This window comes from Lathamus discolor, chromosome 2 (assembly GCF_037157495.1).
Source record: "Lathamus discolor isolate bLatDis1 chromosome 2, bLatDis1.hap1, whole genome shotgun sequence".
Classification (NCBI taxonomy): Eukaryota; Metazoa; Chordata; class Aves; order Psittaciformes; family Psittacidae; genus Lathamus; species Lathamus discolor.
This window is the reverse complement of record NC_088885.1, coordinates 113,819,047-113,837,469: the sequence shown is the minus strand read 5'-3', so window position 1 is coordinate 113,837,469 and position 18,423 is coordinate 113,819,047. Positions and strand designations below refer to the sequence as shown.

The following is an 18,423-nucleotide window of genomic DNA, read 5'->3' as shown; positions in this document are numbered from 1 at the left end:
TGAGAAGGACCTTTAGGTTTTGAAGCTAAATAGTTTGTGCATGGTTTAGCACAATATAAAAAGTCCAATAACTGAAATGAAACACAAAGCCTCTTTTCATCTTAATCTTTACTATGTGAATTTCAGCAGAACCTTCATAATGATATTTTGCACTTCTGTTGCGCATACAATCAAAATACTTCATAATGCCTTGGAAACACTAAAGAATGATCATTGGTTATAAAAGCACACTTTCATTTTTTACCTACTATTATTTGCAGTAACCCAGAAGGTAAGTAGTAGTGAAAGCAATTGGGTGAAGAAAGCTGCAACCTGTTGTCAGTTCTGTTTTGTTAACTTCACATCATGATCTGTACAGTCAGTTTTACTGACTTCTTGTTCTGGTGTACATCTTTCAGGCAGGACAAAAGGAAGGAGTGGAGGAATAAAACAGTGGGTAGGTCATAAGTAGATGAAAGGACATGTGTGATACATGAAATAGATTTATTTTAAAAAAAGATAATAAAATGAAGTTTTTAACTTAAATTTTCTCTGTGAGGTAATTACTGCTGCCTCCATCTTGTAGATGAGGGATGAGGAAACTCTGGCCCCGAGCTTGTAAGGGACATACCTGAGATGATACAGCTGGCTGAACTGGGCATAGAAGTTAATCTCTTAACAGACTTTTGGGTTTCTGCCTTACCTGGGTTGGCAGGGAATCTGCTGGAAGCATAGTTGTGTTTATGATTAATGGTTGCATTGTAATTAAATTTATTGTTTGTTTTTAATGAATTGACTTGACTGGATCTTTGTGAGGCTTAAGGTACAAATCCCTGCAGCCATTACACTGGAAACCGACTGAAATGTAGCGTAGGATGTGGAGGGAAGTGGTTTTCTTGCTCTGTTTGTGTGTGCGTCTTTGGAAAGGAGGCAGGCTAACTAGGGTTAAAATCTCTGCTTAGCACTCCACAGATGTCAGTGTTATGTGGACTGACCCCTAAAGTGCACGTCTTAACTCATAATTGTGTGTGATTATAGTAGCAACAAGTTAAGCCTCTCTGCTTTTGAATCTTTGTTCTTAATGCATTTTATGACACACTAAGTTCAAGGGGGCTGATTTTTCATTTTTTTGCGCTTCATTTTATGTCTGGCTTACAGTGAGGTTTCGAAGCTGTGATGGAAACAAAAAAATACACTTTGGAAGCAGTGAGCCAGAAGATTTCAGAGTAGGTGAAGATGGTGTGGTCTATGCAGAGCGAAGCTTTCAGCTTTCAGCAGAGCCCACAGAGTTCGTCGTGTCTGCTCAAGACAAGGAAACCCAGGAAGAATGGCAAATGAGAGTGAAGCTAACCCCTGAACCGACCTTCACAGGAGCTTCTGAAAAGGTAAAACAACTAAATGCAGCCTCTGTAAATGTATCTCCACAAACAGGCCTGAAAATAGGGATTCGATTCTTTCTGTCATGCACCTCTCCAAGAGGCGGTTTATTAAGGGACACCTAAAGCTGGAGTTTTAGTAATAACTCTTTTATAGTCTGTTATTTTGCAGCTTTACTAAGCTATGCAAAGACATGCCTGTTTAACTATACTGAATTATGTTTGAGCTTTTATATTTGTGTCCCTTTCTTTTTGTTGTTCTTATTTGTATTTTGTTTTAGATATATACCCAAATTTAAGTCGGACACAGTCAGTTCTTTATTCTAATTGTTTGGAAGTAGTAGGGTATTTATTCAAGTGGTTAAATATAATCACAAGATAAATAAATCTGTGTGAGAATCAGTCACGTTTATTAGATGGGAGCTGTAGATTCACAGCAATGGTAGGAAAGCATTTCTGGCAGGGAATATTTGCTTTGTCTTGTCCCTTCATAATCAAGTTAGAGACTGTAAATTATTCATGATACCAACACTACTTGGTAAGGAAGATAGTCTCCCTCTGCTGGAAGCTGTTACAGGATAACCTATGTACTGTAACAAAAATCAGACCTAGCCATATACAAATAACAGTGCATTTACTTTAGGAAGATAGTATTAGGTCTGCTGCCTTTTGCTGTTATATTACTTGCTACTTGCTGTTTCTTACCTTCTCTTATGAAGTTCTTGGTTTACAAGTAAAGAATAAAATTTCTTCATAGATTAACATACCTGTAATAGGTGCACATTAAAGATTTAAGCATAATGTCAAAATAGTGTAGTTATGCAAGACGTTTTTCCTGATAACACACTGGAGACCAAAGCTGTGTAATCCTCAGGATTTTTATTTGCTTACTTGTTGATTATTTTAAATCTGCTAAAGCACATTTTTAACACAGGAAATACTGTCATTTTGTCTGTGAAAGTCTATTAAAAGAACAGATTCTTAGTTATGCCAGGGCATGCCCTGTTCTTTCCAAAGATCCAGTTCAGGCATCCTTAACCATCAGCAGAATGTAGAGTAGTGGAACCTGGACTTCGATTGAGCGTCTGTTTTTATTCTGTGGCATATTTGATTAGATTTAAAAAAGAAAAAAGTTCTGCCTTTGAAAGATTGGAAAACGTTTTTGTCACCCTGTCTTCACCCTTAAGCAAGCTAGCAGGGCTGTATGTGTGCTGGCATCCAAAGGATGAAATGACTGCAGATGTAGGAGGGAATAGGAAAGGAATGTTGACACCCAACAGAGATTAATGCCCAATGTGTAAAGTGGGTCATCTACTGCATCCATCATGGCTGACATAGGTTTAAAATAATTACAGCCTTAATTCTAAGGGTTTTAATAGGGTCATAAATATTTGAGACACTCCTTACCAGTATGTATTAAATTCCTCTTGGAACTCCAAATTATATTTTTGCACACCCAGATCTAAATTTAATGTACAGTAGCACATTACCTGAACTGAAGTTCTAGCTAATGAGAAATACATAAAGGCATACTATTAAATTCTGCAAAATATTAACTACTTTTCAGAAAATACAGAATAGTTTGCACAGTAAAGCCATTCTACAAATGGCTTGTAATTCCATTTCTCCTCAAACTTGCATAAGGAAAAAAGGAGTTCTTAACATTTTGCAGTGCAGTTGTAAATAATACTGGTTATTTTCATACTGTGCTGTGAATGCAAATAAAACAATTCTAGGAACACAGAGGAAAGACAGCCTTTCGGTCAATTATATAATTGTATCTGAGCTATTTTATGATACCTACTGGTAATTCTCCTTCTAACATGTACTTAATTTCATTTTGTACCTGGGAAAGGACCAAAAGAAAATTGAAGACATCATATTTCCATGGCAACAATACAAGCACAGCAGCCCTCTGAAGAGGCAGAAGAGAGACTGGGTTATTCCTCCAATCAACCTACCAGAAAATTCCAGAGGACCTTTTCCTCAGGAATTAGTTAGGGTAAGGAAGTTAATAGAAATGTGGTTTCAGTGACCCTCAGAGAACTCTTGAGGAGATTTTGCATAAATGGTATCTTGTTCATTGCACAAACATTTATCAGTCTTTTGTGTTGGTTTCTGTTTGTACTTCCACGTAGCAGGCTGGGTTGCCTTTGCTTGTTTTTTTAAGTTGTCCCTGTTCTCCTGTACTGGTGGAAGGTGACATTGGTTTGGGTGGTAATTGCCGTGATGACTTACTTAAGTGGTTAAGGAGGATCTCTGCTGGTTGAGGAGTTCTCCAGTCTCCTGCACTTGAGTTTTCCACTTGGGGAAGGATGTGGGGGTGAGCAGGAGGAGGGGTGCACAAGGAGGCAGAAGGAAATGGAATCTGATGGAGTGAGGACACCAGCTGTTCCACAGGGCCCTGCAAGCACAGGTGGGGCAGTTGCCTGAAGCCCAGCACTGGAGAGGACTTCCAGCCGTGGTACTGGCTGGTCATAGTCAAATTGTTGGAACTTGGTAGAGCATTAGCTCAAGCAAATAGGATGTGGTTTTGCTCTGTTCTGTTGATGTGCATGCTGGTGATTCACCTGCTCCTCACAGATGCACTGTCCTTTAATGTTTCCTTGGAAGATGAGGCCAAAGTTCAGTCTTTAAACAAAACCAGTGAGTTTCTGAAGGGCTATTGCCAGTAGCAGAAGAGAGTCTGCAGCTTTGGTCTGCGAAAATATGAGAGAAAGGGAAAAATCAAACCAGACTTTTTATTTCTTACAGTTTTATGTAGTTTTCTTGTAGTTTTATGGTAGCATATGTTTTCTCTAGGATCTAAACAAATCTGTTTAAGGTAAGTATACTGAATTGTTTTGGTTTGATACAACTCATCCTCTATGAGAAATAAGCAGGGATGTTTTTATATTCCCAAAAATTCATTGACCATCTTTCTGACAAAGAGTGTAATTGAAAACTTCAAGCTTTATAATAATTTTGTACAATTCCCAGAATAATTCTTTTTAGATGTTTAGCTTAAAGATTGAAAAAAAAGCTGCTGGTCTCAGCAGCAGTCCCATCCATTGCTTGTTTTTAGCTAATGTAAATGTTATCTTTTTTGACACATAGATTAGGTCTGATCGTGATAAAAGCCTCTCACTACGGTACAGTGTGACTGGCCCAGGAGCTGACCAACCTCCAACAGGCATCTTCATCATCAACCCCATCTCAGGACAGCTGTCTGTGACAAAGCCTTTAGACCGGGAGCAGATTGCTTCTTTTCATGTAAGAGTTTAATTTACCATAAATCAGATTATCAAATTGAAGATTAACATCTGCTTCAAACATGACTTGAGCAGCCAGCATTTAGTTTTCTGCGAGATGTGATTTGAAGAGTTTGTAGCAGATTTGTATTTGTACTTACTAAAGCTAGCTCTTACTGTGTTTAAGCAGCTTAAATACATTAACATACATAAACAGTGATTACATGTGTTTAGATAAAGTAATTTTAAAAGATTGAAATACGGATACCATAGCTTATGTTTCAAATCCAGGCCATTGATCACAGTCTCCACTGTATTGTATATTTTTCAAAAGTTTACTTTTAATTCAGCAACTTAAATTAGGATGTGACTGCTATTAGAATTGCAGCAGCTGTGATTTGAGAAATGGATGGGAAGAATAACCTACCAATTTCCATTTTGAGGGGCAAATCTAAGCATTTTAATGGAATTGTAAAATATGTCTGTCAGCTTATGAAAATTATGTTCTTTGCTGTAAAGAAACTGACAAAGTAGACCACAGATTCCAGTATTAGTGGAAAAGGAAGTTTGAAGGAAGGGGGAGACCTAAAGTTGTCTTCGGCTTTTGAGAGACCACACTGAAATCATTACAGAAGTTGTTCAGCTCCTAGAGAGCGTTCCCAGCATGTCGTGCATTAAAACACTCCTTGCTTTGCACTGTGGGAAGCCCTTGGAGTGCTACTCCCAAATGGAGGATGCAGCAGGAGTCATCTGTGGGGGAGGAAGAGTAAATGATTCTTGCAAGAGAACAGCAGGTCTGGCATTCCGTAGGACCTTTACTGAGACTTTGGCATTGGCAAGTCAAGATTTACTGACTTAGGAATTTACATTTATATGAGTAATTTCCAGAGTGGTGAGTTAATAATGCCTTCTTGCTTCTTTCTACTAGGTTTGAGTGTGTATATATACATACACAGCCCTTTTTGACAATTGGGGCATTAAATTTAAGTGTCTCAGTATCTTTGAAACTCAGTCCATAAACTTTAGCTTAATTTTAGCCTGGAATTTCATGTGTTTATTTGGAAGTGATTTATCACAAACCCTACCTGGTGCTCAAGGTAACACAAATATATTCTATATGCAGTTTCTATGCATTCATATGTGTTCAGTATACATAGTATCTGTAACAAAGTTTTGAAAGTGTTGCCAGTGTTCATTCCTTATGGATTTTTAAAAAGTTGCTAGCTGTTTAATACAAACTAAATCTGTGCATTTTTAGAGTCTCTTTTCTAAGTCATTATTAAAAATTATATATGACACTAGGCATTGGTATTACTCAAAATTTCAGGATTCAGAATAATTTTCAGCAAATCAGTCAGTCTGCAACTTAGAAGTCTGAACAGCAGTTCCATTAGCAACCTGAAAACTTAAAAGGTCAATATGAGGGGGCAATGACAGAAAGAAAAATACTTGGAGCTAAAAATGTCTGTCCTGAAGCTTCCTGTCACCAATATTCTGTCTATTTGTGCCTGTATGTTGTGCAAATTCTAATACTTTTATTATTTTTGCAGCTGAGAGCACATGCAGTGGATGTAAATGGAAACCAGGTGGAAAATCCTATTGACATTGTTATTAATGTTATTGATATGAATGACAATAGACCTGAATTCTTACACCAGGTTTGGAATGGGACAGTCCCTGAAGGCTCAAAGCCAGGTAATAAATGGGCTTTCAAGGCAGGGGGAGGTGTATGCAGTATCATGTTGAATGTGATGAAGGGGTTGCCTTCTGATCTTGTGATACTTTGAAAGATGTCTTTAATGTGATGAACAAAACCTCGGATACAGTCTTACTATTTCACCTTATTTTTAATTCACTTTTTAGCATGCTGGTATTAATTTCCAAAAGAAGAAAGCATTACGTACATAAACAGAAGTAATATGATTTTAAGTTCCTGTTTTTGAAAGGCCTATTTATAATGCCATAGTTTTTACAGTTATGTTCGTGATAGCCTTTGGCATTCAGATAGTTGACAGGTCAGGGTATAGGAGACTGCTGAAATATCAGCAGATCCAGTTCTAGTTTTGAATCTCAGAGGCTTTGGAAGTACTGGGATTTGAAATGAAACAGTTCTATCTAAATTCTTGAGAAAAACCTAAATGTTGTTCACATCTCATTAAAATCCTAATCACCTCAGACTAAAGTTTGCACTATGGCTGAAACCGCTTTCTTGATTTGTCAGTAGTGCAAAATGAAATTTTTAGAAAGGTTAGCACAAGATATGTATTTTCTCAGTTTGCAGTGTTGACTTGGCATTTGAGATATGTCTCAAAGACCTTTGAAGGAGTATTATTTACATTGATTTTCAGTCACTATCAGTATGTGCACCAATTCTGAACATTAAGTATATTTCCTTTGGCCCAATTAATAATGTTTTCATCTAAACATGAGAAGCTCTGTTGTTATAGAAATGTTATTTGTGGCAGAACTGTAGGATTTCATTGTTTATGGAGCTTCTTCAGTCATAAGCAAATCTGATATTACTATAAACACAAAGTATTTTTATCTTTTCTTATGTATTTTAATTACTCTGTTGGTGAGTCTTGGGTTTAATCGGATTGTTTTAAGTAAGAGAAGGAATGTGCAGAGTTACCAAAAGAAATACGTGCTTTGACCGTTGCTTGTAAGTGATCTTGTGTAATCTGAGTAAGCTGTTTATGTTACATATATAACATCAATTATTTATCCTGCTGCTAGGAACCTACGTGATGACTGTTACTGCCATTGATGCTGATGATCCCAATGCACAGAATGGGATGCTGAGGTACAGAATCTTATCACAGGCCCCGAGCAGCCCCTCTCCAAACATGTTTACAATCAACAATGAGACTGGTGACATTATCACCGTAGCAGCTGGGCTTGACAGAGAGGTAGGTCTTAATCCCATAGGCTGGTTTATACTTATTTTTGATAGTAACTTACAAATATTTCTCCCCCTTCCCAGTCTGAATTTTCTCCCTTTCTATCCCCTGTTGGCACTGGTCATTGTCCTAGGCCAAGAGCATAAAATCCAAGAGAAGAGGAAATTAGGACAGGAATAAAAATCAGACCCACATGTTCTGTATGCATAGTCACCCTTGGTTCCATGGGGTTGTGGACAGGATTTTGTCTCATAAGCCTGTTTGGTTTTAAGGAGGAGGTACACACTAAAGCAGAGCAATGCAAGTAAGAACATTGGATGCTTGGCCTGGGTGCTGAGATGGGAGGTGTTTCTCAGCACCAGCCCTTTCCTCTTGCTGAGCTCTGTGGACAGAGATGATGGAAGTAGATGAGATGAAGAGTAGATGGAAAATGGAATTGGCTATACGTTTTATGTATTTTGGAAGCTCCAGGAGAGTTTGTCCTCCCATTGTCTTTTTCCTTGTTCTTCACAGAGGAGTGGCAAATGTTGAAATCTTCTGCAAGCTGTGTTGCTAAATTTGCAGGAATTCTCTGATCTGAATCCTGCTTATTAAAATCAATCGGGAAAAACATTGCTGATCTTAAAATTTGAAAAGCACGGTTCTAAGAAATAAACCAGTCAGTACTGGGAAGTGCATAGATGGAGATCTGTCTCAAGGCCTAGACACACATTCAAAAACTTTAAAAAGAAAAAATAAATTAAAAATTGTGACTGTCAGTAATTCCTTGCTACATGCTGGGCAAGTCCTGTTCTGTCTAGACAGTTCTTCACTATGCCCACCATCAGAGAAGGAGGGTGCCAGATCCTCTGTTCTGGTTCGCGCATCTGTGAAGTGGGAATAAAAATATTTCCCTCCCAACTCCACATCTGTCATGGACTAACTGTGCTTTTGAACCACTTGAAAACTTCACAAGAGATAAGCGTTGTTTTATAAACAAGCTATAAAATCCAAACAAATCTTTTTCAGTACATATTTTTTCAACTTCTGTTTTACTAACCTCATTTTAGCTCATTAAATCTGAAGGTTTCTTTAAACTTGATTTGCTGTTCAGCTTTTAGCTGTTTGCTTATACTTGTTTAAAATAGAACACAAAAATACTGTCTGATGCTCTGGGTTGATTATTAATATTCTGATGAATTTCAGTTTGAAAGGGGCAATCAGAAGATTTGAAAAGCTAAGCAGACAGATTTTGCAATTAATTTTTAAAGTTTTATTGACATTCTGTTTAAGTTGGTTTTGAAGAGAATGAATTTGAGGAAAGGAAAACCCTGAACTTTACAGTATTGTGCCCTATTAAATTAAAAGAATAATGGGCAGCATTGCCCTGGTTTTTAAAATCCCTTGGTCATCTTTGACAGGTGAACTTTCAGAAGGACATAGCGATAACTCTGAGTTTTATTGCTTGGTGACTAGATGTACTGAAGTGATTTAACTTGGAAGAAACCGGCTGTTCTGTATAGCTTAGGCCCTCGCTCTAGCAGCTGGAGAAGCGTTGTCATTTGCTATCACTTTTCCGGATGGATCGCTCTACTGATATCCAAATGAGTATTTATAAACATTTCTTGCACATGTTGAATATTAATGATTAATGTCAAATCGTTCAAATATTAAATTAGACTAATATGAGATAAAATGGTTTCCTTCCCAAGCCATTGCTTTGCTTCCTTCATTTCCTGAGTCATTTAGTGTAAGTCAATTAAATTAAAACGACCAGGATTCTGAGAAGCCAGATCTGAATTGAGCCCATGTCTGAGAGTGGGCTGGGGAGTGCCTTGTTGCCCAAGGTTCATAAAATACTAGACAGAATTTAAAATTCTTAAATTATGTGACACATTATTTAGGGTAGCATTAGTGTTGTAGGCATTCAAAAAAAGAGTGGTTCTTCTGATAGCATTCCTCATCTGCTAGTATTTTAGATTATCGTGCACAATGCATTATCTGTGCTAACATGGCACAGGAGGAGAGTTGCTTAGGTAAGGGGACTCAGCTAAAAGCAGAAGAAATCTTTCACTTGCTATCCCAAAAGATGCTGTTTTATGAGATCCAGCTGTTGTTATTGCTTTTGCTATTGCTGTGGAATTCACTTCAGCATTAAAACATCTGCTTTACTGCTGGAGGTGCCAAAGGAGTCAGGCAGGGTACTTAAATTTACACACTGACATTCCTGCCTCACGTGAGGTTAATTCAGTGAAGTGCTCTTTTATTTGGCCTGTGTTGAAGTGGAAAGATGTGACCTGATGAGGTCTGCGTTCTTTCTTGAAGCTGCCAGTTCATTTTCGGATGTGTTGCTATATCTGTGCAGGCTGCTGGCATGTGCTCCACAGCTTATTCCTGGCTGCTTCTCACAGTAAAAAGCAGAGAGCCACCTCCCCCAGTTTCCCCATGCTTGCAAAGTTTTGTGCTTGTCGATGTCTGGTATTTCATTCCCAGCAGTTGATCTTCTGTATGTGAGTGCTGGGGCAGGGGAAGAACAAACAAAACCACATATAAGCTGTCTTTTGGGGTACTTTTTAGGGGTAGATTTCTTGTGCACTTTTCTGTTGGAATTAAATAAGAAGGCTGTATGAAAGTTGAGTTTCCCAGTAATAATAATGGGACTTCCCTTAATGAAATTTGCTTCTTGGGATCAGTGTGTTAAGACCCAGATGAATCAGAAGCACCTGCTGTTTCAATAACATAGAATGATCTGGCTGCAAGATTTGCTTCAATACTGCTCTAGAGTTTATTGCTTCACAATAAATAAAGTATATTTTTTCCTGGATGAAAGTGGTAAAAGTATTTCCTTGATTCCCTTGTGACTGCTTCTGTTAGTGTCATGAAGGAAACCTTTAGGATGTTTATCAAAGCATTTGAAAGGTCACTTTGCAAGTATATTTTCCAAACCAGAATTCGTATACATATTTCTGCATTATTGGACCATACATTGCATTTCTGTGTAAATAATAGAAGTCTTGCTTTTTTTGAACTGTGGGATGTATATATAGTAATACACATTTGGGGTGTGTTGTAAGAGTTCCTTTGTGAAAGAGGACAAGAACATAATAAGAGGACTGAGGTAATACCTTCAGTGCGAGATAAAGATTCGTTTGTTTTATTTTAAAAACGTTTTTTAATTCAGTGGCTCATATTTGCTGCTTGGAAGTGTGCATTACATTTCTAACGTCTGTCATAGTGTCTGTCCAAAATCTGTAAGAAAGTTCGATACAATCAGTGGAATCATCCTTGGTTATTTTTTGTGTTGCTATCCATAGTCCCTTTTTGTAAACTGTTTCCATGAGAAGTAATCTGTCATATACCGCAGTCTTCAAGTAGTGGGAGAGAATAAGGTGCCAAGTGGAAAAAAAAATCCTTTTCTTTAAGTATTTTTATTTTGCCAGCAGGCTTTTGCCAGTGTTAGTAAACCATTCATGAAAGTGATATTTCAAAGTAATAGCAGCTCCTTATGTTTGTGTGTTTTCTTTTGGAAAGAACTGAAGGGTAACACCTAGCTCTCTAAGCTAGGAAGCTGAACTGGTAAATGGAAGAGCATGCACAACATTTGCATTTTACCATCAAGGAGTTAAAATCAACTTCTCAGTAACTCTATGCAACAACTCTCTTTCTAGTGTTCTTTTTCACTAGAACCTGGTCAACTTTGTTTTAAACAGTCTCTGTTGGGCATTTCTTGTGCTTGAGGGAGCCCTGGCCCTGCTCCAGCTGTGACGGGATAACGGCATACACAACGGTTGGAGGGGGGGAGGAGGAGGCTGCAGTGGTGGCCATCTTCAGCCAGGGTGCTTAACTTTTATGGAAACAGCCTGTGCAGTTGTTCCCTCCTCCCCTTTCTCCCAGTGTCCTTACTTGTCTCTGTTAGCCTTGACATCTTCCGTTTCCATAGCGATCACAAGACGTTGCAAACGGCGGGTTCATTCTTGGGCTTGGCTGAAACAAAACCTTGGCAGTTGTGGCAGTTTGGCCAACTAAACCTACCTTGGCTCAGTTTGCTTAAATGCTTTTGAGGACTTACCCTGTTTTAGTATAAACGGCACTCTGTGTTGGGGGATCTTTCTTCCCATTTGAAAAGCTATGTTAAATCTGTGATAACAGCATTAACTGTATAACACGGTTTCGATTTTTGAGAACAGGAAGCAGGCAGTCTGTCCTTGTCTCAGTGACATTTGAAGAAAATCAAGCAGTAGTTCCATATAGCTAGATGCAACCTTGTGCTGTATTCCTGTGGCACAAACTTTACTCCTGTCATTTTGGCTGATGCTAACTGGAATAAACAGTGTGATAGGCTCCATTGCTTAGTGCAGTGCAGTTTTGGGAACAGCTGCTGTCCTATGGTAATGTTAGTTTTGTCTAAATCTTATGTTGATGTCATTTTGTGTTTTAGAAAGTGCAACAATATACATTAATAATTCAAGCTACGGACATGGAAGGAAACCCAACATATGGTCTTTCAAACACAGCAACTGCTGTCATCACTGTGACAGATGTCAATGACAATCCTCCAGAGTTCACCGCCATGACTGTAAGTAGAGGGTAGGAGAAACTGAAGGATGTGCATATTTATAACCATTCCCCATTTTTCTCATTATATTCGCAGACGGTAAATATTTATTACTTATTAAATATATACTGGCAGGCAGAATTGAAATACATGCAGAATATTATATCCCTTAGATACAGTATTCTGTTTAGGCCAAAAGGCAAAAGCTGACAAGGGAATCAAACCATCCGTTTTCTGGGTGGCCTCAGGTAAACTTCATTAGATAAATTGTCAGACCTCCAGTGAAGAGAGATGCGCTTCCTAACATTGATGAATATTCAGTATGGCGTGGCTCTTGTCTGCTTCTGCAGCCAAGGTAAAATGTTTCCTTGTGTTTTTTGCAGTTCTATGGGGAAGTACCAGAAAACAGGGTGGATGTGATCGTGGCAAACCTCACGGTAACAGATAAAGATCAGCCTCACACGCCTGCTTGGAATGCGATGTACCGGATGACTGGAGGAGACCCGACAGGTCGATTTACCATCCTGACTGATCCCAATAGCAACGATGGGCTGGTGACTGTTGTGAAGGTGAGAGATGGTTGTGCTTCATGGAGTTAGGCAGAGATGGAATAAGTGGGAGAACGCTGGGGAGTGGGGGAAAATGTGGGCTCCTGAGGCCAACATGAATCTGGAAAGTAGAATGGATGGGCAGTGTCTGCCTTGTGGAAGTTGGCTGTCTCTTGGAGCATTTCTTTGCTTAACACTATTAGTAGTACTCCAACTGATCAATTTTTTTAAAAATCAGGCTAGGTTGTTGAAAGTGACAGATTTTGAAGCTGTATTTGCTAAAAGACAGGAATTAGTCTGTGAAAAGTCATTTGCTTAGTACTGTTGCTAGAGTAAAAGAACAGCTTCCTACCTTCTGGCCCCCACTAGTAATCATGCTTGTTGTATGTGGGTTTTATGTCAACACGTTCCCATTAAGGAACAGATACAGGCAGTCAAGGCACAATCAGAGAGGAAAAAGTGATAGGTGGGAGGCTACTTCTACAAGAGACTTTTAAAGACTGGCTATTTTTAAAGCCTCATTTAAATACCTTTTATGGAATAACCTGTCTATCTTCATTCTCTAGCCAGCACAGCTCTGTGTTGAGGAGTGACTTATTTCAAGTGATAATAACAATGTGGTTCTATAATTAAACTTGCCAGGCATTAGGCATCTTTCCTCATGGCCCTCTAATAAGTGTCTCATCTCTTGAGTTGGCCTGTTCTGGTTTTCCTGATCCACTTCAAGGCAACTGATATATTTCCCTTTGGAAATTAAAACATTCACTTTTTTTCCCCCTTAATTCTTTTTCTGACCCCCTTTTTTCTGTTTTTAATCCTGTCAGTATTTGGTGACAAAAAGATATAAGTTTTTAAACAGCTGTAGTGGTAATTCACAATAGGTTTTTTGCTTGGGGTTTTTTGTTTGTTTGTTTGTTCGTTTTTAAAGAACTTTCTTGTTTTATAACTGCACTTCCCCAGAGGTACGTTACAGCCTTCCAGTAAGAATTACATGAATGTTTGTGCTTTGTAGCACTCCTTTAGGCACCTGACATGGGAAGAGTTGGAAGCCTGCCTGCAGTTTTTATTGGCAGTGCAATGAGTTGATCTGTCAACCTGAAGATTGGATTGTCTGCTGTCACTGAATTTATACTGTCATGTGCTAACTGGCCCTGTAAAGGTACAGGGTTCCTTCAACTCTCAAGTTAGTGCAAGTAGTACAGTGCGCAGTACTAAGGCAAATCAAGTCTTGGGGAATGCCTCGCCCCTGTGCAGTGCAACAGCGAAACTCTAGTATCAGACTGATTTTACTCCTCCTCTTAAATTTGACTTCTGGCTTAGTGAGAAAGTCCCCAAACTGAAGGCAGTCTAGAAGGTGAAGATGCGAGCTGTAGGCATGCCAGAAGTAGAATTAGCTGGGATTACAAAGAGTCTTTCTAGTGAAACATTAAGGGCATGGGGATCTCTGATCTATGGGGCTAGGTATGATCATGATCTTGTTTGAAGGTTGTTCATCCTCATAACTTGACAGAGGCAGATCTCTTTCCTCAGGAGAGCTTCTCAGGAGGCACATCTGCTTATGTGAGTGCCTGGCACAAAGCTGGAAGTTTTCAAATCAATTTCTGATGAAACTACTTGTTTCCTCAGTTACCTCTAATGGCAGTACTAGAGGAAGTCACATTCAAGAACAAGAAGGTTTCTAGCTGTTCTAACTTCAAAACTGCTGCTGCTGCTAAGCAAAATGCTAACCCAGTCTCCTGTTGAGGTGTTGTATTTAGTGTGTTTTCTTTAGGCTCTGTGCTCATTTTTGACAAAAGCACTACAAGTAACACTTAAAAGCGTGCTTCAAAGTAAAAATGTTATCATGTGTCCATTGCTGGTTTTAGTGAATGTTAACGCTTTCTGCTCTTTGCTTTTCGCAGCCTATTGACTTCGAAACCAACAGGATGTTTGTACTTACTGTAGCTGCGGAAAATCAAGTGCCTTTGGCTAAGGGGATTCAACATCCTCCTCAGTCAACAGCAACTGTGTCCATTACGGTCATTGATGTGAATGAGAGCCCATATTTTGTTCCAAATCCTAAGCTTGTACGTCAAGAAGAAGGACTACTTGCTGGTAGCATGTTGACAACTTTCACTGCTCAGGACCCAGATCGTTACATGCAGCAAACCTCTCTAAGGTCTATACAAACACTTTGCAGTTATTTAACAATTGGAATATAGTATCTGCATTACAGAATGGATGGGGAGCAAAGAGACTGCATATGAAATAACTGCATTTACCACAGCACACAGCTATATGAATACTTCCTGCAGCTTTCTCTAAAAGGATTTGTTGCTGTAGAGAAGGTGACCCAACCCATATTCATAGATCTGTAAGCTGTGTTATAGCCTAATGCAAAGTCCCACTTTATCAAGGTAGAATAAAGTATATGCTGTATCCCAACAAATTAAGTCAGAGCAGACACATACTTACGTGAACTAAGATCATTTGCAGTTTCAGTTAAGCAATAATTTTGACACGGCAGCAAAACCACATCATATTGTTGACCAAATCTAAAGGGTTTTCTCATTTATTCTCCAGGAATGCCAAGTGCTGCTGTTGTCTATCTGTGTGCTCTTGAACTGATAGCTGTGGTCATAATTTGATCATAATTTGCCCAGTGACTAAACCTATGCTAAATGAGAAAAGAGACTAAACCACAGAAATTCCAAAGCATGCATTCTCATGCCTTGTTTAAAACACGGTCATTGACTTCAAAGCTAAGGCACAATGACTAGCTTTCTGCCAGAACTCAGGTTCTGAGCTTACCTAGCAGCTTTTCTAGCCCATGTAGAAGAAACTCCAGAACGTCCTTTCTGTCTTTCCTTCAAAAATTAAGATTGTTACAGTTTTATTTTCATTTCATTTTGGTTAGCTGGTATTTTACTCACTTCTGAATGTAACTGTCGTAGACATGATCATTATGAGGACTTAGGTATATGCATTTTTAATGACCTAAGGTAGCTTGCACTTGATTAATATCAAAGAACATTTCTCAGATGGAAGGATGATTTTGAAAAACACTCCTCTTTCAAATCAAGATGAGAAGTATGCAGTAAAACAGGGCCTCTAAAAATTAACATTGGAAGCACTAGAATAATGCAAGTTAGTGCTACTCCAACACTCTATCCTTTACCTCTCTCCTGCTCTCAGCACTCTGATAAAAGTTAGTATGAACAGTTCTGTCGGTATAGAACAAGCAAGAGGGAGTCTTAATGAATATTTTGAGTCTGAATGTTACATAGTTTACGGTAATCATGTAATTTACATGGCAGGGCACTTCAAGAATCTAAATGTAGGACTGTTTCTAATACTTATTTTCAAGAATTTCAGTGACAAGGCTTAATAAATGGAAAATAGTGAAATAATGTCTTCAAATAAAAAAAAACCAAACTGTTCAGAATACAAGTTAAAATACTAATGTTGTCTTTGCCAGTATTTATGTTGACAGAAAAATAACACCACTTGTGGTCAAATACACAGGTACTCGAAACTTTCAGATCCTGCAAACTGGCTGAAAATTGACCCTATTAATGGACAAATAACTACTACAGCTGTTCTGGACAGAGAGTCAATATATGTGCAAAATAATATGTATAATGCAACGTTCCTTGCTTCTGATAATGGTATGTATCAACATGGTATTTTTTTTTTCAAAAAGCTTTCTTCTGTGTGGTTGAATTGCATTCAGTTTTACCAGGGCAGAAAGTAAGATAACTTAAAACACATCCAGTTGGAAGTCTGTATTAGTATCAGACTTTGTGTATTTCCCAGCTGCTTGGGAAGTGGGCTGAAAAGTAATTCTGTGAGTTTGGAGAATGGCACTGGCTTAATTATAGTAGTTGAGTTTATTGAAAACTGAAAAAAAAAAAACCCTGCGCAGGAGATTCATAGGCGTAAGTGGCCTTTATGGGGAGTAACGTGTTGGGGAGAGCTGTTGTATTTTTCCACATTCAGGCTACAGCAGTACAGAGGGAAAAGTGGCTTTTCATTGTCAGTTCATTAAGGACAATTAACAATCTCTGCTCAAAAAAGAGTCTGATTTCAGCTGGAGTGCTGTGCTGTTTGTAGCCGATACCAGAAAGATGGACAGGTGCAGTTAGGCATTCTGGCATTGGAGAGGAATACTGAAACACTGGGGCTCTTCTCTTTGGGAGAAGACAAATGGTAGAATTTCACAAACTGGTTCTGTATAACAAAGCTAGATTAACTGTTCCTATCTTTTTGGTTTTGTTCTGGAGAAAATAAAATAAATGGAACTGAACATTATGGGAGCGGTGGGGAGTGGAATAAGAACCATTGCTAATTATACGAAGAAATTCAGTGCCACATGTTTCACATAAATGTGCGACTTTAGCAAGGTTAACGGAAGCATAACATTATTCAATGTGGATAGCAAGAATGTCAAGAAGTAGCATGCTGGAAGTCAGTATTAGAAAGAATTTAAATAGCACATTTGTGGTAAAGGGTAGTCGTAAGTCCTCAAAGTTACAAAATAAATTCTCCAGAGGATAAATTATCCCAGTTTTTATCCCGCCTTTTTCTTTGAAGCATTCGATATGGACCATCTCTGGGGATGAACTGGCTGTCTGGTCAGTAAAAGGTTTGAGGCCCTGATCTGTGGATCTGCAGTTATTTGCTGAATTTTGCTGAGTAGGGCATTTTTTTTTATGAGAACAGGCTACATAAGAATTGTGTGTTAGCAGGAGCAGTGACAGTATTAGATTGCCTTGGTAAAGCCAGAATCCCAAAACTGAGGTGAACCGATGTACATGGAAGTTGGAAGGTGTTGGTATAGCTTTGCTTAAGTAACTTTGAAATTAGAAACAGGCTTGATATAATTTTCTTTTCTTTAAGGAATTCCGCCGATGAGTGGAACTGGCACACTTCAGATATACCTGCTGGACATCAACGATAATGCCCCCCAAGTGAATCCGAAAGAAGCCACAACTTGTGAAACTGTACAGCCTAACGCTATTAACATCACTGCTGTAGACCCTGACATAGATCCAAATGCAGGCCCATTTGCCTTTGAGCTGCCTGACACACCTGCTAGCATTAAGAGGAATTGGACCATTGTTCGAATTAGTGGTAATTAACGTTATTGAAGTCTTAATAATTTTAAAGAAATCACTGAATATCGTAGAATGGTTTGGGTTGGAATGGACACCTTCCACCAGACCAGATTACTTAAAGCCCCATCCATCCTGGCCTTGAACAGGTTGGATATGCTTGAATATGTATATCCTTGAATATGCTTTTCTGTATTTTACTTCGGTATTATTTTGCAATGTACATGAATTTGGTTAATACAAATAGGAAAGCACCCATGTGTAAGTTCCCCAAATAACAGGAAGCTTTAAGAAAGAAAAAAATATTCACTGTAATAAAGAAGTCTGCTATCCTGGGTGTCATGTAGTGGGTTGAACAATAAGTTAATTCAGACCTCAAGATGAGCCATTTTTGCCAGTACTGTTTTAAACCTACATGAGCAGTACATTACTTTTTAACAAGTACCTTATTTTCACACACAGGCGATCACGCCCAGCTCTCTTTAAGGATCAGGTTCCTGGAGGCTGGTATCTATGATGTGCCCATAGTCATTACAGATTCTGGAAATCCACATGCTTCTAGCACTTCCGTGCTGAAAGTGAAAGTTTGCCAATGTGACATAAATGGAGACTGCACTGATGTTGACCGGATTGTTGGTGCAGGGCTGGGCACTGGTGCCATCATTGCAATTCTGCTTTGTATCATCATCTTGCTCAGTGAGTATATAGATTTCTTAATTCTAACTCTTTTAATCTTGCTTTGCAAGTATTATCTTATGTTGTA

The 18,423-nt window shown here is 38.6% G+C and overlaps 1 protein-coding gene across 2 annotated transcripts in view; it reads left to right on the top strand.

The window, feature by feature from the left end:
* Positions 1-18,423, top strand: part of CDH2 (cadherin 2) — a 117,701-nt gene that overhangs the window by 77,364 nt on the left and 21,914 nt on the right. For both annotated transcript variants that reach the window (XM_065668172.1, XM_065668173.1), the window contains exons 3-13: positions 1,138-1,364; positions 3,211-3,357; positions 4,452-4,607; positions 6,136-6,280; positions 7,322-7,494; positions 11,903-12,040; positions 12,403-12,588; positions 14,469-14,725; positions 16,072-16,214; positions 17,446-17,679; positions 18,123-18,356. In XM_065668172.1, the coding sequence (XP_065524244.1) occupies positions 1,138-1,364; positions 3,211-3,357; positions 4,452-4,607; positions 6,136-6,280; positions 7,322-7,494; positions 11,903-12,040; positions 12,403-12,588; positions 14,469-14,725; positions 16,072-16,214; positions 17,446-17,679; positions 18,123-18,356 (2,040 nt within the window). The remainder of the gene's footprint in view (positions 1-1,137; positions 1,365-3,210; positions 3,358-4,451; positions 4,608-6,135; positions 6,281-7,321; positions 7,495-11,902; positions 12,041-12,402; positions 12,589-14,468; positions 14,726-16,071; positions 16,215-17,445; positions 17,680-18,122; positions 18,357-18,423) is intronic.